At 38.5% G+C, this 21,602-nt stretch overlaps 1 protein-coding gene across 2 annotated transcripts in view; it reads left to right on the top strand.

Moving 5' to 3' along the window:
- LOC136864439 (protein white) overlaps positions 1-21,602 on the top strand; it is a 286,015-nt gene that overhangs the window by 223,204 nt on the left and 41,209 nt on the right. For both annotated transcript variants that reach the window (XM_067141436.2, XM_067141437.2), the window contains exons 9-11: positions 6,257-6,388; positions 9,567-9,795; positions 11,976-12,081. In XM_067141436.2, coding sequence (XP_066997537.2) covers positions 6,257-6,388; positions 9,567-9,795; positions 11,976-12,081 — 467 coding nt within the window. The remainder of the gene's footprint in view (positions 1-6,256; positions 6,389-9,566; positions 9,796-11,975; positions 12,082-21,602) is intronic.

The following is a 21,602-nucleotide window of genomic DNA, read 5'->3' as shown; positions in this document are numbered from 1 at the left end:
TGGTAAAAATTGAAGCCCAATACAATTCCTACATTGTTTAATGTCCCAAGTCCCCCCAGAAGACATTTATCTACCAGAAAGTCTCAGTATAAGGTATGTATAATAATATTTATTCTTCCTCAAATGACTGAGGTTGCCAAACTGACAAAGAATACCACAAAATAAAAATTTTGTTCAGAGTACAGAGTAAAAAACAATCATTCTATTGATAATGTACAGAAAACAACGGAGCAGCAGATAAATTACTTTAAATATGTTTTAGCACAGATGTATTGTTTAACAAATAATTATAAATTTAAATGTGTAGTTTTTCTGATTGCCTAAAATGAGCCAGTCTTTAATTATTCTGACAAAAGGAATGCCTAGTGGAAGGAGGATATGTGAGATTACTTTTATTTCAGATCCATTATGTGCTTCCTTCTTATAATAATATTTATATTCTCTTCCAGAAGACTTCACAAGATGAAAATAAGCATTCAGAAGGGAATGTTTCTGAACAACAGCTTCAGAATCAAGAAGGCTGTTCATCAAATAGCGAAGCCATTGGACCTTCTACTAGTTCTACAATAGCAGAGTTGCAGGAAGAAATCAACTCATTAAGAAGTGAAATTCACAAGAAAAATGCATTAATGAAAACATTTCTTAATGATGAGCAGATCTCAGCCTTAGAACACATGCCTTCGCCATAGAGCAGTGAATCCATTGTTTATGGTTTAAAGCTTAGGTTCAGTTTAGGTATTCATGGCTACAATTATTTACATAGCACAAATTATCCTATCCCTTCCTACAGTACACTCACTAAATGAATTAGACATTTAAGAATAGAGTTTGGCATTTTTAAAGACCTTCTTGAGCCTTTGAGATGTAAAGTGCAAGCTCTTGATGTATTAGAATGAGTGTGTACTCTCTCCATCGATGAAATGGAGATAAGTAAGTCAATTGATTTTAATAAGCATGAGTATTCATTTGGTGGAAATATTACTCTTGGTGATACTGAGTCTTCAGGTAACCACATTACCGGTACTCTTGTTCTAATCAGAGGTGTAAAAAGTGCTTGGAAACAGGTAATAGCATGTGAAGTAACAGGCCCTTCAACCAAAGGTGTTTTACAAAAACAACTTATTGAAAGATGTATTCATTTTTCAGAGCCGTGTGGCCTTCGTGTTATCTCTATCACTTCAGATATGGGTAGTAACAACAGAGCTATGTGGGCTGCTTTTGGTGTAGAGGTGACACGAAATGAAAGTCGAAGGAATGTCAAGTTCAGTATTAATAATAATGAAATTTATGTTGTACCAGACGTTTGCCATCTCCTTAAAAACTTGAAAAGTGCAGTTTTAAATACAGGTCTTCATCTCCCTCAGTCACTTGTAGGAAATGAAGGGCTTCCGAGTAACTTTGTATCTGGAAAATGTACCTATTGTACAGCTGTGGCACTCGGAAATTGATAAGAACAAAGAATTGAGATTACTTCATAATTTGCAGAGAGCTGATGTGGAGCCAAGTCATTTTAGTAAAATGAATGTTGGTTCAGCTGTTCGCTTCTTTTCAGTAAAGACAGCAGCAGCACTAGAGTTGACTGTAACATTGAAAATGTTGTCCCCTGAAGCATTAACTACAGCATACTTTTGTTGGTTAATTGCACAGTGGTTTTCAATATGTTCCTCGAAAGTTGCAAAGTCAGGTGTGACTGGTAAAAACAAAAAAAGTAAAATTTCAATTCCTTAGTCGATTTGTACAGATCTTTCAAAATATTTCAATAAGTAATGGCTGGAAACCTCTGAATACAGGAATGATTATGTCAACATTGTCATTGTGTTAAATTTCAGAGCAACTTCTAAATGAACGATATAAATTTGTGCTATTGCACAGGTTTACTCAAGATGCTGTTGAAAATATTTTCTCACAAGTTAGGAGAAAAGCCTGGTTCTTGTCCCTCTGCACTACAGTGCCTCAAAGCATTGAAACTTATAACAGTTTCCCAATTTATCTCAGATGTAAAGAGATCTTCCTATTTTAGTGACAGTGATTCATTCTTAATTGATCATATACCACAAAATATTCCATCTGCACCATTTTCTGCCTCAGTTCCTATACCAGCTATGCCATCTTTCATTGACAGTACACTTCAACTTCTGCCTTTAATTTGCATCCCATTGATGTCACTGCACTAACTTCATCTTCTGTTGATCAGTATCACACTCCCATTGACATTGTTGAACCCATTTCTCCTTCTGTTATCGATCTGCATTATGCCTCCACTACCTCTGCTACACCTTCTACTTCAACTGCTGAACTCCCACTGACATTACTACACCCCTTAATACAGTCACTGTGGATCATTCAATATTCAGTTCTGCCCTCAAAGTCCAGCAACAAGAGTTCAATATACAAACTCCTCAGTTACAATATTTGTCAAAGCTAACTTCATATGACAGAAATAATTTGTTTAATATTGGTGGTAGTACAACAAATGCATTACTGAAAACCAAGATCTGTGATATATGCAGACAGTTTTTGAACTATGAGCTTTCTGACTCAAGCTCTGAAACATTAGTAAATTTTTTAAATTGTGAAGTTATGGATTTAATTTGCAACTGTGAGGTCTTCTATAGGGACTATAAGCATTATATAATGCAAAATGGTGCAAATCTTGTAATAGAAAAAATTTTGAGTGATAAATGTACATGTTTTCCAATGTGTTGTAATTTAAAAGAAAAAATTAATAGACATTTCTTCAAAATTTGATCCTATGCTGTTGTGGACTTTAACAAAAATGTACGGAAATGAGGTAAAATGTATGGGACTGCTTCAGAAAAGAAGAGAAAAATGTAAATAAGGAGTGTTATTGTTTTGTAAATACTGTAATAAAGGGAGACAGTAAATTTGTAAAATATTACTTAAATTTCATATTTTTTAAAAAATGTGCTGCCTGAGCAAGTTAACCAATGTTGCAACCCTTTGAAATTTAATAAAGTGAGTCGTGTTGAGAAATCATAATACTTCTCCTCAAACCAGAGGAATCTCTGTAAAAGAAAAAAAAAGCTACTGTTAACTTTGCCTAAGTAAAAAAAATTCAATATTCTCCACAGCTCGTGAGTCACTCCCCTTACAAGTCACTGTAACTGATTATCAGTGCAGTACTCCAGGCTAAGAGAGAAGATTCAGCTATAGAAGTAGTTACTCTATTCCTGTTTTCTTCCTGAATGTAATTTATGATAATATTTGTTTCATGAATAAACTAAAATCCTCTGTTAATTACAACTGCATAAGCTGATGAGATGCATAACATTCACTAAAAATTAAGTTTATTTTGCACATAGAATGTCCTTTTTTAAATACTGGTAAATAAGAAAAGGGGCCCGCCTCTGTGGTGTAGTGGTTAGTGTGATTAGCTGCCATCCCCGGAGGTCCGGGTTCGATTCCCGGCTCTGCCACGAAATTTGAAAAATGGTACGAGGGCTGGAACGGGGTCCACTCAGCCTCGGGAGGTCAACTGAGTAGAGGTGGGTTCGATTCCCACCTCAGCCATCCTATAAGTGGTTTTCCGTGGTTTCCCACTTCTCCTCCAGGCAAATGCCGGGATGGTACCTAACTTAAGACTACGGCCGCTTCCTTCCCTCCTCCTTGTCTATCCCTTCCAATTTTTCCATCCACCCGCAAGGCCCCTGTTCAGCATAGCAGGTGAGGCCGCCTGGGCGAGGTACTGGTCATCCTCCCCAGTTGTATCCCCCGACCTAGAGTCTGAAGCTCCAAGACACCGCCCTTGAGGCGGTAAAGGTGGGATCCCTCGCTGAGTCCGAGGGAAAAACCAACCCTGGAGGGTAAACAGATTAAGTAAGTAAATAAGAAAAGGAACTAAATTTTAGAAGAAAGAAATAAGCTTAAAAAAACCCAGTTACTTGGGTGTGTTCGTCTTCATACATCATATTTCAGCGTTATTTTTGTTCGATGAATATTTTTCTTATTATTTCGACAACATTGAAAATAGCGCTGAATCAGTTTCACGCAAGTATGAAATACCGACTGAGATCATATATGGTATCAAATCTTCTATCACAATTTATGTATCTTCGACACTGACCGATTATCACGTCAAATTCCACGATTTAAGAATGACAGTAGTCTAGGCCTATATCAACACCACGGTGTCCCTCATTTCATTGGACGGTACCGCGGCGCATAGGTTACGAACAACCTATTCTACTTATCAATAATATAACAATAATAAACCGATTTATTAGTACCGGTAAGCTATTTTTCCTAATATTTCTCCAGTGAGAATACAGTATATGCCTAGTTTGTTTGTTTTTAAAAGGCAAATTACGAGTATCAACGACTTTGCTTTTACAGTCACCATCTCGAGTAAAAATTACACAATAATATCCGAAATATGGTAACATTTGTGTTCAGTAACCGTTTGAGTAATATAGAGAATGAGTATTTTTACATTATGTTAGTTTAGTACGGTATCATTTTCAGGCTTGGTAAACAGTAAAAAAAGAGGGATATACAAGGCTGGGGCGGTCAACTGCCTTACGAACGTAGTGCAGGAATGAACCAAAATGGCGGGCGAGCATACCTAGTCTTTAGAGAGCCCTAGTTTACTTCGTGAAACTGTTATGTCCTCAATAAAGAGCCGAAAACAAGAATACAGGGAGCTGCAGTGTGTTTGCTCGTCATTCTTGTGGACAGTTAGCGTAAGTACTCCTCGTCAAAGAATATCGCGGTCAAAATGACTACGAAAGTAGTCTCTTTGCCACATTTTGCATTGTATTTTCGCCCCCAGATTCTTGTGAGACCCGACGTTATCTATGACATGTGAAATGTAGCTCTTGAATGAAAAGTCAGTAAATTATAAAATACAAGAACATCAGCTGTAAAATGTTCCAAGTTACTCCTCTGTAACACGTAAAATATGTAACAATTAATTCCTTGTATATGACGTCTATTTAATCATGTGACGAATTATAAGTGTGTTAAATTTATGGAGCCACAGTTAATTTCAGACACACTTACATTCAACTAAGTAACAGGTTGTAAATATGTTAAGATAATAAATAACATGTAAATATATCTATGCTTTGTCTTTTTTCATAGTTGCTGTATGCAATGTTCTTAATTTATCGTCAGCGGTTGTGCAGATTAGCCGTGATGTAGACTGTTCTTAATTCAACATCGGTGTCCGTGAGAGCCATTTGTTTGGGCTCGGTTCATGATATCGTCGGCGGTCGTGTACATTAGTTGTCTACCATTGGTTTGTGATATTTCGACGGTCGTAATGTTTGACATTCTTCGTTACGAAGGCAGATGTCATGTTGTCACTTATGAGTACGAGTTACTTATCTCGACAAGGAAGTGAGGGATACGAGTCTACACTTGGAGCAGAAACCTTCAGCTGGAACTAGGAACCTGAATGCCGTAACAGGAGAGGTGAAACAATGCCGACAATACCACATCAGGACCTTGTGTTGAACGTGATGCACGGGAGGAAATCCATAAGACACCATCATTTGGTCTTGCTGGTTAACAACTACTAGGAGGAATGGCAATAAGTTGTAAATATAACGAAGAAAATGTTTGCAAATTTAAAACACAGCAATCTTAATTTTCGAGGGACCTTTTGGTGACCTCTGGTGCTCATTTACCTGCATTTTCCTGAAATATATGAATTATTATTATCACCATTCATGGGAATTATATAAAGTAGAATTAATACATTTTAATTAATGCTTAATGAGAGGTAAGTAGATATAAAAATAGTTGCACAACGTATTAGACTCAGTTAAAAATGGTCATATGTTACAAAGGATAAATAAAGTATCTAAATAAGTAATTAATAACAGAATCAAAATGGCTTTAATTTGAAATCAGAACTGAAACTATAACGAGCAAATTTAATGAAAATTATTCAACATTAAATAGTCGCATCAGAAGGATTTATGAAATTTAGACTCTCCAGGCTCTACTTATGATAAACTCCAGTTTAAAAATACCTGTAGTTATAGATACTATGGAAAGAGTGAAATAAACAACAAGAAGTATATGAACATTTATCAAAATTTATTATATGATGCAATAGAACTGTAATGTGGAGAAGAAAAATGCAGACCTAGTTACACTAGGATTCCACTCAACTGATTTAGAAAACTTTTCCATTTTGCATAAGCCTAATATTCTCAGGAGTTTTGCTCCATTCACTAGATGCGAAGATTCTGTAGATCATTTGTAATTTGTTTTTTCTCCTGTGTTACAGATGGTCGCGTTACTGGTTGGCGTCATCTATTACGGGCAGCAGTTGACTCAAGATGGTGTGATGAATATAAATGGAGCCTTGTTCATATTCCTCACTAACATGACGTTCCAAAATGTGTTTGCTGTTATTAATGTGAGTATTGAGTGCTAAGATACTGTGCATCATCATTACAAAATACCTCCAAAATGGATGAGTGTTGAGAATTTCAGTACACTGCGCGACACTTTGTGATAATGAAAGTACAACTCACCTGCTTCTACAATCTATTATTATTATTATTATTATTATTATTATTATTTTACAGCATTATGCCATCTGTGGAGCGCGATAGAACTTATTTAGCTGGTGCTTTTTTTTCTAAAAATCTCTCCATCTGGGCACTGAACATTTTCGTCTGTTCTTCAGTCCACGATTTATTTGTCCTGGTATTCATTTTCTCAGCAAAATGATGGTTGTTGGCTACTTTTTTTTTGAACTGGAGTCCATCTTGAACAATTTCCTGAGGGATGCCAATTTCCTGAAGGTCTTTTTCTATTTTACTAAGCCAGGTTTGAAAACTGAGTTGTAATGTCTTAATTTGGCGTTCCTGGATATTGCTTTTTAGTTATATCTGTTCCAGGTGAGTCTATAGGTCTTCTGTAATTTTGATATCCATTCCTTATTTGCTTCACGATTCAAGCCTGACGGCTGAATTATTCTCCTGGATACTTGTAATTATTCACTTGATTAATTTTGCCGAATTTGGTCTTTAGAGGTTTCCCATCGAGACAACGAGGTGATCCTTCCACGTACTGAGAAATTTCATAGGATAGGTCTATTTGGAGCCCAGTAATTTCTTACTTCCTCTTCATGGATTAGGCTAATAGCCTCTTCCGACCTCAGATTCCATTCCATCTCTTCATAGGACGACCAAATATCTTCTTCCCGTAGGATGGTATTCCAGGGCAAGTTCTGGGGTTCTGTTGTTATCCATCCTCAGAACGTGGTTTTTCCAATTTATTCTGTTTTGGGACATTCCTTCACTCGCTGATAATATATTTAATTGTTGTCTTATCTCTTCATTTCATATTTTAACTTTTAGGGAGTATCTTTCACTGATCTTAGGAATATCATTTCAGATGATTGTATTTTATTCCTATATTGTTTTATCCACCCATGTCTCACTTCCATATAACAAAGTTGGTACAGCCATAGTCTTATAGAATTTAAGTTGGATATCTTCTCTTACTTTTCCTTTCAGTGTTCGGCGAATTGTCCCATGCATACAGTATGTTGAAATCGATGAAGCTTCCTCTTCACTTCGTCATTATCATTAAGAGATATTTCATAACCAAGGTACTTAACATTTCAGACTTGTTCTGCTGGTTGATTGTCAATTACTATCTTTGCTCTGATATGATACTTCCCTTGCCATGCCATAACTTTGGTATTCGTTTCGGATAGCCGAAGATTATAACTTTTACAAATGGTATTTAACTGATGTATTGATTTTTGGAGTTTATCTTCATCATCCTGCAGGATAAATTGATCATCAGCACAGAGAAGAGTATTTATGTATGTGTCTGTATTCAATTTTATTCCACAGTGCACAGTTCGTTTCCAGTTTCTGATTACTTCATCTCTACATATATTGAATAGTGTTGGAGAGAGGCTGCATCCCTGACGTACACCTTGATTAATTAATATATCTTCCGTTAGTTTGTAACCTAGATCTAACACAATTCTCGTCCTTTTGTACAGACTTTGGATAACTTGAATAAGATGTTTAGGGTATCCATTTTTTACCACTATATTCCATAACTGTTCTCTATCTACCCTATCAAAAGGCTTTTCATAGTCGACAAAAGCAACATAGTTATTCAAGTTAAATTCTCTTCTCTTCTCCAGTATCTGTTGAGGCTAGATATATTATCTGTACAGGATCTGCATTTTCTAAATCCATATTGTTCTTCCAGTAAGATAATAATCTTAAATCTGTTGTTTATTATTTTAGCATATATTTTATAGCCAGCATTTAATACACTTATTCCTCAATAGTTACTACAAAAACTTCCATTTCCTTTCTTGAAAAGTGATATTATTTTAGCTTTCCTTCATTCCTCGGTTGTATTCTTCTTTTCCAACAAAGATTAATTAAACGTAACAATTTAAATTTAAGAATGATCCCACTATATTTGAACAACACCATATTTATATCGTCTAACCCTGATGCTTTTCTATTTTTAAACGATTTTAGAACAGTATTAAGTTCTTCTATATCTATTAGGTCAATTCCTTCAACGTCGTTATTTATATCTTGATTTTCCTGACTCTCTCCATACTCTCCGTTACGCCACAGTTCTTTGTAGTGTTGTATCCATGATTCTTCTTCGATTACATTTATATTAGCAGTTTCTCTTTCATCACTGTTGAGGTGCTTCATTAACTTATATGTCATGTCTTGCCTACCATGGATATCATTGAGTTTATTAACCTATCTCATGATTCTTGCTTGAGTTTTCTCGTTAGTGACTTGACCTTGTTCCTGCTATTTTTATATTCTTTCTCATTTTCTGGGGTGCGATGCTGTATCATTTTTCAAGTATAATATTTGTTTTTGCTTGACAGCTTCTGAAATTATTTTATTCTGTATTTTAAACCCAGTTTTTCTCCTAAATTTCTCCTTCCTTCCAATGGCTTCATGTGCTGCTGCCCTCTGAATTGCTGAGGTTATAATTTCCCATTCTTTGTTAATATCAGTACATGTCGGAATCTGAACTAAATACTGTTGCAGCTGTTTTTGATATAAGTATTTTATTCCACCAGTCTGTAGTAAATATATGTGATAGATTTCTTGGTTTCTCTGTATATTTCTATTCAGCCTTTTCCTCCATTTTGCAAGAATTCTGATTTTTACAATGACCAGATGATCTGTGTCCAGTCTTAGCTGCAATTTCGTGAAGTTTTTCAAGGGCCTGAACTGCTTCTTGTCTGTTGTTAGAAAGAATAGCTAGATCATCTGCGAAGGCCAAATACTGCAAATGAATTTTATTTTTGATTTATCGACCAATAGTTACTCCCTTTGTGTTATTATTATTATTATTATTATTATTATTATTATTATTATTATTATTATTATTATTATTATTATTATTATTATTATTACAGAGAATAATAATTCCTTTAAATAATTACGTATTACCTACTGTGACATTAACAGTTCATGTTATCAATTCATTTATACTCAAGTATGTTTTATTAAAAATGTAATAAACTGTTATTACTTCGCACTTGATGCCCAGTTTGAAAATATTGCAATTGTTATGTGCAGGTGTTCTGCAGTGAGTTACCGGTGTTCATGAGAGAGCACTTCAATGGGATGTATCGCACCGATGTTTATTTTCTTTGTAAAACGCTAGCCGAGGTTCCTATCTTCATTGCCATACCGATTATCTTCACTGCCATAGCGTATTACTTGGTGGGCTTCAACCCAGCACCGGAACGCTTCTTTCTGGCGATATTTATCGTCATGCTGGTGGCTAACGTCGCTACATCATTCGGTAAGTGTTCTCGCTACTGCCCGGTTTTATGTGCAGTAATAGATTAAGTTGCAAACTTATTGAAGCTTCTCCTACAGCCAAGCCGCACAATGATTCTGCATTGAAATTTACAGAAACAGTACAGGGATGACTTATTAAAACCCCTATAATACATGCGACTGTCCCTTCATAACCGTAGAACACGTTAGACGATTGTTACGTGCCAAACACGTCTGCACTCTAACCTAATCCTGCACAAAAATCCAGGCTCTATTTAGGATATACCACTGGTACAATATACCTGTAGTTGTAGCTTACATACTATGGAAAGAGTGAAAAAACAACGTATATATCAGTATCATGTATGATACAATAGGACTGAAGATATTCAGTGTACAAAAAAGTCCATATTAACGGTCTTTTAAAGTTTTTCCTTAAACGTTAGGGATCCTGGAGTTCGTATCCCGTACTATTTATGCAATTGACCCTACAGAAATGAATAGTAGACGAGAGAATGCTCATGCCCTACGATGGGATACAACCTTTCATTACAACTAAATCCAAACCTTACTTCTCACCACATACAGGCACTAACAATACGGGTGAATTTTGATAATGTATTTTTTCCCATTTTTCATACCATTACTCTGGTTTTCTGTGCTTTTATCTTCACGTTTCACACCTTACAGTACTTCTCAGTACCGTCAATACTTTCTTTGCATCGCAGCTGTCATTAATGTTAGCAGGAGTATGTCATCTGCAAAGACATGGCAGTGCAAATATTTCCTCTCTTTCACATTCTAATAGACCTATATCTTCGATAAACAACAGAAATAGATTAGGTGATAATTTACTCCCCTGTTTCAGTCCCATTTTAGAAGTAATCTCTCCTGCAACCACTCCTTCTTTCACTCTCACCCTACATTTTACCTCAGCATTTACATTTCTCCTATTGCTTTAATCATCTTGCACAATATTTCAACTTGTCTCAACCTAGTAACGACTGCCCACCTATTCACATTATCAAATGCCTTCTCTAATGCCTGTTGTACATCATCAATTTTTTCTTTCAATTCAATACTTCACAAGAAAAATGTTCAGATTTTGACAAAGATTGTTCAACATTGATAAAGGTTTGACAATATTTGTAAAGAATTGGCAAGGTTTGATAGCATTGTGTTTTAAAATGGAGGAAATACAAGCAGCAGTTGTAGTTCTTGGACCAGCAGTGGGATATGATCTTGAAAAGAAGAGAAATGCACAATAAGGCGCTGTTTACGTGGGAGAAAGATTAGTGTGGTTACCTTCAACATATTTTTTGCAATGTATTTAGCTCCGTAACACAATTTGCAGATGTTACGTTATATTGCATTTACTCAAAAGAATTGAGTAAAAATTATAGTAGGCCTAATGCAACTTATTACATGTACCGGTACATGGAAACATATTAGGAATTCCATAATAATTATAATAATAATATGCGAAGAAAAATCGAACATTGCGGGCAGTGTTTCCTTGTAGGATACCGTAGAGTAGTAAATATAAAAGTTGTCCACTTCCTTGAGATATTTCTTTTGCTATCTCCACGTACGCTGTCGTTTTCTTCATTTTGTTGTGGTAATCTACTGAATATAGGCAGAGATGTGCTTCATACACACACAACATCCCTCAGCCATGAGGACGAGGCCATTTTTTGTTGTTCCTAGTTAACACTCGAATTCCATTGGCCAATTCTGTCAAAGACTTTGCAATTGTGTGACCGATTAGAACATATTGTAATTCACTTTCAAGACTTTTGAAGACTTCTCAAGTATTGTAAGCGTTTTGATAAGTAAACTTGACGAACTTGCCGTATTTGCTATGCTAGAGAGCCAGGCGCTGCCTGTTGCTGTACTTCAGAGGAGGGAAGGGAAGGGAGAGGAAGTGGTAAGTGGGAGACAGAAGTAATGGTCGGTGCGAATGCACGACTTCCTCGTCAGCTTCGCACAGCCACTTCACAGCCCCAGTAGGCAGTGTTCGGTTTGTGCTGCACAAATTGACTACTATGCTAACCACATAGAAAGAGATTAACTTGTTTCCTCTCCTTTCCTAGACTTTTCTCCCTCCACATCCTTAAACGTTACCATGATTAATTAGCATCATTATTGAAAGTCCGGTCTGTAATTAATAAATAACAATTTTCCTATTTTTACCAATTACAGGATACCTCATCTCCTGCGTCAGCACTAGCGTATCTATGGCCCTCTCAATTGGTCCACCGGTTGTGATTCCCTTCTTACTATTTGGTGGCTTCTTCCTCAACACAGGGTAAGTATGACGTACATTCGAATGCAAGAAATGCCTGTTTCAAATGTTAACATAGAATGTAACTCTAAAACTTTTCAGTCTGTGGAGAAAACTATTTTCTTTTTTGCTAGTGGCTTTACGTCCCACCGACACAGATAGGTCTTATGGAGACGATGGGATAGGAAAGGCCTAGGAGTTGGAAGGAAGCGGCCGTGGCCTTAGTTAGAAAACTAATTATAACACATATAACACTATAACGTACGTATTTGCATGTTATACTATACAGAGTGTCCCAGGAGGAATGATCGATATTCAGGATATGATAGGAACGATAATTTGAAGTAAAAAGACTTCATATGGACATATGCCCAATTCTGAATGGTTTGTGTGAGAGAATACGTTCAATGTCCATTTGTTTTTTGGCCTAGTGGAGCCATTAAACCGACAAAAATTCAGGGATACTCTGCAATTGTAAGCTCTTGGAATTTCCTTCTGACTGTAATTAGAGATATACTCAGTAGCAAAGTATTTTAAAAAGTTGTAAGTGATACATATCAATACGAAATTAATATATAATGCACCTTTTCCTTATACCGTATTAACTGTCATACATTTGTTTTTCACTTACCGGTACAACTATTATTTAAAGTTAATTTATCAATTAATTAGATCTATAATTAGGAACCATAAGACTGTAGTTTGTACAATGTAGCGTATTTAAGATTGTTTGACATAACTGTACGCTTCATACCCTGAACTAAGCCACGTAAAATCAATCAATCAATCAATCAATCAATCAATCAATCAATCAATCAATCAATCAATCAATCAATCAATCAATCAATCAATCAATCAATCAATCAATCAATCAATCAATCAATTTATCTATCTATCTATCTATCTATCAAACAATAAATAAATAAATAAATAAATAAATAAATAAATACACTGTATCCTTGGAATGAAATTCGTAGTTTTGCATCCCTATGAATTCTTCACCGTTTTTCCTTGAGATAGTAAACGCACTGTAAACGGTTGATTTTCTATCAGATTATAAAATTATGAAAATAACTTGAAATTTATACGGGTTGGAAGGCAACAGGTGCGCCAAATTAGCATAAGAAATTGATCTTGGGGAGGGGATCACAATGTCGGAAGTTTCGGATCTGTAGCTTGCACCGTTCGCGAGGAAAGCATTGTTTCGGGAATTTCAAGAATTGCGATGCAGCGGCTAACAGTAGCTACTGATGAAGCTGCCCGGGTACTGAACCCTTTGTTAGTTACCTCGGCTAAGTCGGAGGCGTGTATTTGTAGAATCTTGTGGTTTCAGGGTGATTGCGGGCTCTTCGTCACTTGCTGACGTGATCGGTGTGTATCAAGGAGGACCTTAACTACTTGAAATTAAAGGTTTTATTAATTTCGTGTGGCTATTTCTAGCCGAGTACAGCCCTTGTAAGGCAGACCCTCCGATGAGGGTGGGCGGCATCTGCCATGTGTAGGTAACTGCGTGTTATTGTGGTGGAGGATAGTGTTATGTGTGGTGTGTGAGTTGCAGGGATGTTGGGGACGGCACAAACACCTAGCCCCCGGGCCATTGGAATTAACCAATGTAGGTTAAAATCCCCGACTCGGCCGGGAATCGAAGGGATGACCAATTATCTCTGCATTAATTACCTGAGGGGCTGCATGAACCATATTTGGATGCAGTTATGCATCAGTAGACTAAGCGCCATTTGACGAAAATTGAGATTTTAGTGTCATCTTGTAGAGAAATGCTTGAACTATTTATAAAATATTCCCCACTGCATTACAAGAGGCCGTTAGTTGTTAGTAAACAGAAAACCTAAGCGACAAAGCGGGAATCAGTAAATATGTAAATTGCATCAGTAGACTATGCGACTTTCCAGTTTGCATCATTAGACCAAGCGCCACATTCCTCACATTGCGCGCGGATGACAGCGAGGGAGACCGCGTTTTCGATAGTGCTGACATTTTTACGTGGTGATACATTGAGTGGTTTATCAAGTGACGAAGTTCAGCGATGTATCAAGTACTTCCAAAAGTAAGGAGAAGGACAATGCTACTAATGCAGCTTGCTAAGAAGGTTGCGTCTGAAAATCATTCTCTAGAATTTGATGGTGAATCTCAGGAAGTAAATCTAAATAAGTCAAGACAGGGACGACCACGCGAAAGTAGACTTCCCTTTCACCAGGCATTAATACCTATGTGGCCAAAAGGAAAACCTATCTCTGAAGCCAAATTAAGAGACTTTGGTTCGCTGATGCACCTAATACCTGGAGATACCAAACAATTTTACCAGAATCTTCAAGCAGATTCTGACATTATGGATGAAGTAGATGGATTTAATGGAGATCCTGATTTCGAGACTGAATGAACTGAGAGTGATTTGTGATTTGTGTGTATTTTTGGGATAAAATATCGTTAATCACATTTTCTGTCTCAAGCAGAACAAAACTTACCCATAGGCTTAAAAATATCACGTCAATACTGTACTCTCAGAATATAATAGGCCTATCGTGAAGGAAAATTCATTCAAAAATTGTATAGACTACAATGGATCATGTCTTACCATTTGTATTTGACTCAGATAAGTTGAAATTCCTCAAATCATTAAGTCGTTATAGCAACGACTTTAGAGAATAACTTCCCTTCTAGAATTTCTCCATCTAAAACTTGAATAATGTACCGGAGTTGTGGCGCGGCTCGTGGTGGATCAAGCACTTAGCTGGCCTTTTCAGACAGTAGGAGATTCAGTTTTTAATCATGGCTGCCGCCACGTTATATTTTTGGAAGTTTTACTCAGTAGATACTCAACAGTTAGGGGTTATTGGTGTAGCATCGTGATACATTATACGCACTTGAGAAAAACCTTAAATTGCATCAGTAGACCAAGCGCCATTTCTTCAAGAAAATCTATGTAGTGCGAGTATAAAGATGTTGAAATTTGGTGAGAAGGTACAATCTACTATCCTACAACACCAGTAATACCATATTTAGCAAAATTATGTTCGCTCGAATTTACACATAGAACCAAATTTAAACGCGATTATCTCGCAACCAACTTTTGGCGCTTGGTCTAGTGATGCATAACGGCATCCATTTAATAACTGGGAATAATGAAATAACTACCTGAAACTCCTCAGATTCGGCTTCTATAAGTAACCGTTGGTTATTCCCCTTGATGTTCGGGCCCATGGCTAAATGTTTAGCATGCTGGCCTTTGTCACAGGGGTCCCGGGTTCAATTCCTGGCAGGGTCGGGAATGTTAACCATCATTGGGAGCAGCAATTTCCAACCATCATTGCAGCACTGGGGCTGGGTGTATGTGCCATCTTGATCATCATTTCATCCTTATCACGACACGCAGGTTGCCTACGGGTGTCAGATCAAAAGACCTCCACCTGGCTGTCAGTAAAAATGAAAATGTTCTCATTCCTATAGTTCATTTTCAGATTTTCTTTAAGATATTTTGTGATAACTATTTGTTTCTTGTGTGCCCATTTTCCTATTTAGTGTCGGACATGTCCATAGGAAATCCCGCATACAGGTTCTGGGCCTAGACATTTTTTTCCAGTTCTCCATTTTTTTGTGTGCCCATTTTCCTATTTAGCTTCGGACATGTCCATAGGAAATCCCACATACAGTTTCTGGGCCTAGAAAATATGTTTCTGCCCCTTTCCTGGCCAGTTTATCAGCCTTTTCATTTCCTTCTATACCTGCATGCCCTGGTACCCTTGACCATGTTGTACTTTGAGAGTTTGAGAAGAAGTCAATGGCAATACCAGACAATTCTGGATGTTATCTAGACTGCTTCTAGTGCCTTAATGGCTGCTTGGCTGGCAGTAAAAATGAAAATGTTCTTATTCCTATAGTTCATTTTCAGATTTTCTTCAAGATATTTTGTGATAGCTATCACTCCAGTTTGAAAGACTGTAGTGTGTTTGCCCAGGCTCATCTGGATTGTTCTCTCAGGTCTTCCCCCCCCCCCCTCCCGTTGATCCCTCCTCCTATGCCATCCACAGTCTTTGAGCCATCAGTCCACCACACTATATCTTCTTTTTCAGTATTCCATTTGTTGATATCCTAGTCTTCTGTTTTTTAATTATCTGGGTCTCGAACAGTTTTTCCAAGTTGTACTTTGGTATCATATGATCAGAAGGCATGTGTAGAACTTCCTCTGTTATTATTCTGTTAATTTTACAGTGTCCTAGATTGGGTATTTGTGCATTCCAGCACTCTGATTGTGCCAATCTATATGAACTCATTCTAGCCTGTCCTTTTATGAAATTGCATAGTGATGGGAGGTCTAGTAGAGTATTCAGGGCTTCTGTCAGCATAGTTCTCATGGCTCCAGTTATGGCTATGCATGCCATTCTCTGTAGGATATCCAATCTACTGCTGACTATTCCTTGACTTACTTCCTGCCACCAGATGATTGCAGCACAGGCTATCAACGGTCTAATGATCATTGTGTATATCCACATTACCATTGATGGTCTTAGGCCCCATGTCTTCCCGACGGCTCTTTTACATGCATACAGCAAGTTCTTGGCCCGGGTTATGTTCCTTTCTATATGTGGATTCCAGGTTAGATTTTTATCTAACACTACACCTAGGTGCAGTGCCTTTGCTTCCATATATATATCTTGTCCAAGTAACTTCAGTGATCTCTTTCCCTCTAATTTTTCCATTCTTGTAAAAGGGACCAGAGTTATCTTGTTCAGCTTGCCTGATAGTTGTTCTTCCCGACACCAGTTCTCCACAAGGTTAAGTGATCTTTGCATGAGGTCCTGGATAACACTCATCACCTTACCTCGTACCACAATCATTAGATCATCTGCGTATCCTTGTGTATAAAAACCCTTTTCGTTGATCATAGCTACGATTTTCTTCACGACGAGGTTCCACAGCAGAGGAGAAAGAACTCCACCCTGAGGACAGCCTCGGGTGGCCCTAACTGTCAGCGTTTCTTCAAACAGGGTTGCTTTTATCTTCCTTCCATCTAACATGGATTTAATCCATTTAACGACGGTTTTACTCACCTTGATCTTTTCCAATGCTTTGATCATAGAGTCATAGATTGCATTGCTGAATTATTCTTCTTTATATAGAAATGCCGCCAGTGCAATTTCTTTATATTCTAGGCTTTCCTCTATTTTACAAACCAACTGGTGGAGTGCTACTTCAGTGGATCTGCCAGGTCAATATGCAAACTAATTTTCATGTAACGTTGAGTTCAGTTGCACCGTTCTTCGGATACATTTATCCGGAATTTTCTCCATTGCTTTCAGCATGAAGGAGGTTAAACATAATGGTCTGTATGCTTTGGCTTGGGCATAATTTTCCCTTCCAGGCTTAGGTATGAATACTGCTTTAGCTTCAGACCGTGATTTCAGCACGCACCCTAAAGCTAGACTAGCTCTGAAGAGGTCCGTCAGGGCATTTGACGAGTATCTCCCATCCTTCGTGTGGGAGTATCATTAGTATCTCATCTGGCCCCGGAGCCTTTATAGGATGAAACGTGTCGATTGCCCATTTTACATGGTTATGTTTTATTATTCCGTTGTCACAGTTCCAGTCTGCTCTTCGAGCTCCGGTCTCTGTTCCAACCGTCTCTTCTTCTGTCATCTCCTCGGCCTCAGGAAAGTGACACGCCATTAGTATCTCCAGCTTGTCCCTCCCTGTCTGAGTAAATACCCCATCTGGTTTCTCCAGTGTCCCCACTTGATTTATATGGGTTGCTTTCAGAACCTTCTGGAGCCTTGCTGTTTCAGTGTGTGATTCCACATTTTCACAGAACAGTCTCCAAGATTTTATTTTTGCTTTCCGTATCTCTAAGTTATACTCGGTGAGTTTCCTTTGATATACGTCCCAGATACCATTTCTAGATGATTTTCTATACAATATCCTAACCTCTTTTTCAATTTGGCTAGTTTGTTGTTCCACCACCTTACTTTTTTGGTGTTTTTCTTTCCTTTGAGAGGTCAGTTATGGAATTAGTCTATAATGGCCTCTTGCAATAGTTCCACTGCCTCATCCAATTCTTTCTGTCCTCTCACGTTAGTTGGAATTTTTTGTACAGCCTTCCCTAGAACTTCTCTGTATCTATCCCAGTTAGTTCTTTTTGGGTCTCTGTACATCTCAATCCCACATAGTCTCGCATCTATTGCAGATTGGATGTGCTGGTGGTCTGCCATGATGGTTCCTCCTGCACCTTCCAATCTTTAATAAAGTGTGCAATATGCGTAGTGCTTAGTGTAATGTCTATTACCTTCCTACGATTTTTATTTATAAATGTAGGCTTGTTTCCTAGGTTTAGTATTGTCAACTCTCTTCCAATAATAAACTCTAGTAAAGACTCACCTCTTCCATTGCAGTTCGTGCTGCCCCATGCCGTATGGTGTGAATTTGCATCTGCTCCAACGACTAGGTGTTCGCCTTTTCTCTTTGCATTGCAAATTAGGTTCTCAACTTCTTCTGAGAGGGGCAGATTAATTGAGTTATATGGGAGGTATGCAGAGCCTATGGTTATTTATCTGGGTCCCTCCCAATTTCCAAGTTTAATCTTGGCCAATCGTCGCCATAAGATCTATCTGTGTCGGTGCGACGTAAAGCAACTAGCAAAAAAAAAAAAATCTTGGCCACGGCTAAGTCCCGTGAACAGTGTTCCTGAAACACAAGACATTTTAGTTTCCTGTTCACAAGAAGACATGTTTTGGGTATTTCCGATGTTGAATCGTACATCAGCCTACCTCCAGATTCCGCCAGTCCTGCTACTCCACCCTTGACTACTCAAGGCTCTTGAATAAGGGCCACGTCAATAGCCTCGGACTTGAATTTCCTGGCGAAATTGGCCACAGCTGCTTCTTTATGCTGAAGATTGGCCTGAAGGACCTTCAGCACCATCTTTATCAACATTGGGTTTCATTTTTCCCCTGATGACCTGAAACTTGATCTGCCCAAGTCCGAGCTTAGCCTTAAGGCTTCTCTTTTTGAGCTCTTCAAAGTCTCTTTCACCAAGGGCTAAAGTGACTGTCCTTCCTGTATTGTCGATTGAAGTGATATTCAGCACTCTCCACTCTTGCGTTAGAAGTTTGGTATCGTGCTGATTGATTCAGACAAGAACATCCTCAACTTTCATCTTTTCAAAAGGAGGTGGGAACTTGTTGATGACCTCGGTCGTGTTCAGCACCTTTTTTGTGTCCGCCACCTTTAGGGTCTCCCCTTTCCATGTGTTACAATTTGATACTCTCTGTTCCAGCCAACATTTCTTTTCTGGATTTTTACAGATAAGTACCATAGCTCCACTTCCCAGCCTTGGTGACTCAAGGAAGCCTGGCAGACATCCGTCTGACAGCAGCTTCATTTGTGCTATCAGAGGAGATGACAATTCAGTCACGTCTTTCTCCTTAAGTTTTGTATCTGGAATGGTCTTAGGTATTACTGCGACCTTAACTGAGGATAGTCTTTCCGAAAAGGACATGACTTTTTCTTCCTTCTGTTCCTTAGAGTGTGGTTTTGTAGCCGAACTTGATGGCGTGATTTCTTCCGACCTTGGCCTTTTGGGCGCAGTCATTGGCATAGCGTCTGGCCGATCCCTCTTCCTTGACTTCCCCACCCAAGTCCCAGCCATTATCTTGGCTTCTTTGCTCGCCTTCTTCTTTTCCTTTTAGTAGGCACTTGTGTGGGGTGGTTTATCTATGTACATCCTATTTAGTTTCGATGCCGATATCTTCAGGCCTTTCTCAGTGAAATCTCCTGTTTCCTTTTGTCCAGAAGTCTGCTTTCCTGTTGCTTCTTCTGTTTCTTCTTCAGATTGGGATTCAGCCTGCCCTATTGGGACTTCTATCTCCATATTCTCCTCTTGGGCCTGCCGCTGGACCTGCTCTTCTGGAGCTTCCATAGCTTCCCTTGGTATTTGTTTAGGTGGTTCATTTGGAATGTCCATGGTTCCATGTGACGTAGGGTTTTTGCCCGTTCTAGGTCCTGAGCGGCGTTCTCACCATCCGTGATGAGGCATTCCTCCAGACATTGTCCTCCTGCAACTCAGGCTCTCCGTAGCAGGCGCCACGCCCCTCAGCTGTCCATCCAACAGTCCGCCCCAGGCCCGAACCCGACCAGGTTTGTTCCACCTTCAGTAGACCTACTCACGTGGTTCCCACTTGGCATTACCATGACTGAGTTCACAGCCATGGGTTCACCTAGGTTAGGTTCGCCCTGTTCCGAACCCGCGGCTCGTTCAGGCTACGTAGGGCAAAGTGATGTGTTGGTTCCAGCACACCGCAGTGAGATTTCACCTCGATCACCAACACCCACTTCACCCGAACCACCGTATCACCCATGCGGAGATAACATGGATGCCTCTCTAGCATGTGTGGACGAGGTTTCCACTTCCAAACCTTGGCTTGTGCTAGTAAAACGTAACGGTGTTAAAATGGTTATTATTTGTAAACTTTATATCTTACAAGGATTGTTAAAGTCCAAGACCAATGATTTTAAGGTTGAGTTAAGGCTGATGATGCCCCTAAAAGAGGGTGAAACATGTACCTAATAAGACTCTATAACATTATGTAAAAGTTTAACCATAAGATTCTTGGTATGTATTGAACAGGTGGTCTTATTAAATAAGCGGTGTGCTCCGAACTGTTAGTAGAAAGATGGCTTGTTATGACATTAGGAGACGAATATACTTGAACGGAATTTTTGGAGTGAGAAAATTCATGATTATGAAGATTAAGGTGGAATTCAAGAGGACAGATGGGAGCAAATATTCAGATATGCTGATCAATGTTGATTGACCGTACGCCGATATGAAGCCCTTCTTTGTGGGAATCACTCAGCAAACATCTCCCCAGTTGCACGAGCATTCTGTCCTACTTCAATGAAAATTAAAGTCATGTCCAAGTATTCCCTGGATGTAAAATGTGCTATGACTAAGCGGTATGTGTTCACTAGCTACACTCAGGCCATGTCCGGGTTGTAAACATTACGTCACAGGTCGCTCGTCCTCTCCCTACGAGGCTGCCGACCTTCTCCGCCGTTCGTTTCATCGTAGCTCCGTTGCCACATGTTCTTTTCTACCATTCAAGTCATTTTTTTACTGCTAAACGCATCGAAATACAGGACAAATAAGCTTGTATTCTGACACTTATTCCTAGGTGTTTGTAAACTCCATCATCTTGCATTTCGAGCCATTAATCCTTTACATCACTGATTTCATTGTGATATTATAGCGTAGCGGTTCAACCTACAGACCTGAAACTTGCAACATTGTGGTTCTGTCCCCAAGATCTATTATTTGCGTTAATTTGGTGTTTCAGTTACCTTTCAGCCTGTATAATTGTGGGTTACACGTGTTTCCATGGCTACTTCCGTTTCCACTATGCTTTCCCTTCCCTGCTTCTTTTCAGCTGGCCGAAATTCTTCTGAAATTTGGTGAATCCCTGTTACACGAATCTACCACACTTCCTTGCCCATATTTGCCTCAACAGGGCGCTTCCTTCACATACGTCACCTAACTG

Source organism: Anabrus simplex, chromosome 2, assembly GCF_040414725.1.
Source record: "Anabrus simplex isolate iqAnaSimp1 chromosome 2, ASM4041472v1, whole genome shotgun sequence".
NCBI lineage: Eukaryota > Metazoa > Arthropoda > Insecta > Orthoptera > Tettigoniidae > Anabrus > Anabrus simplex.
This window is presented reverse-complemented; position numbering and strand designations above follow the sequence as displayed.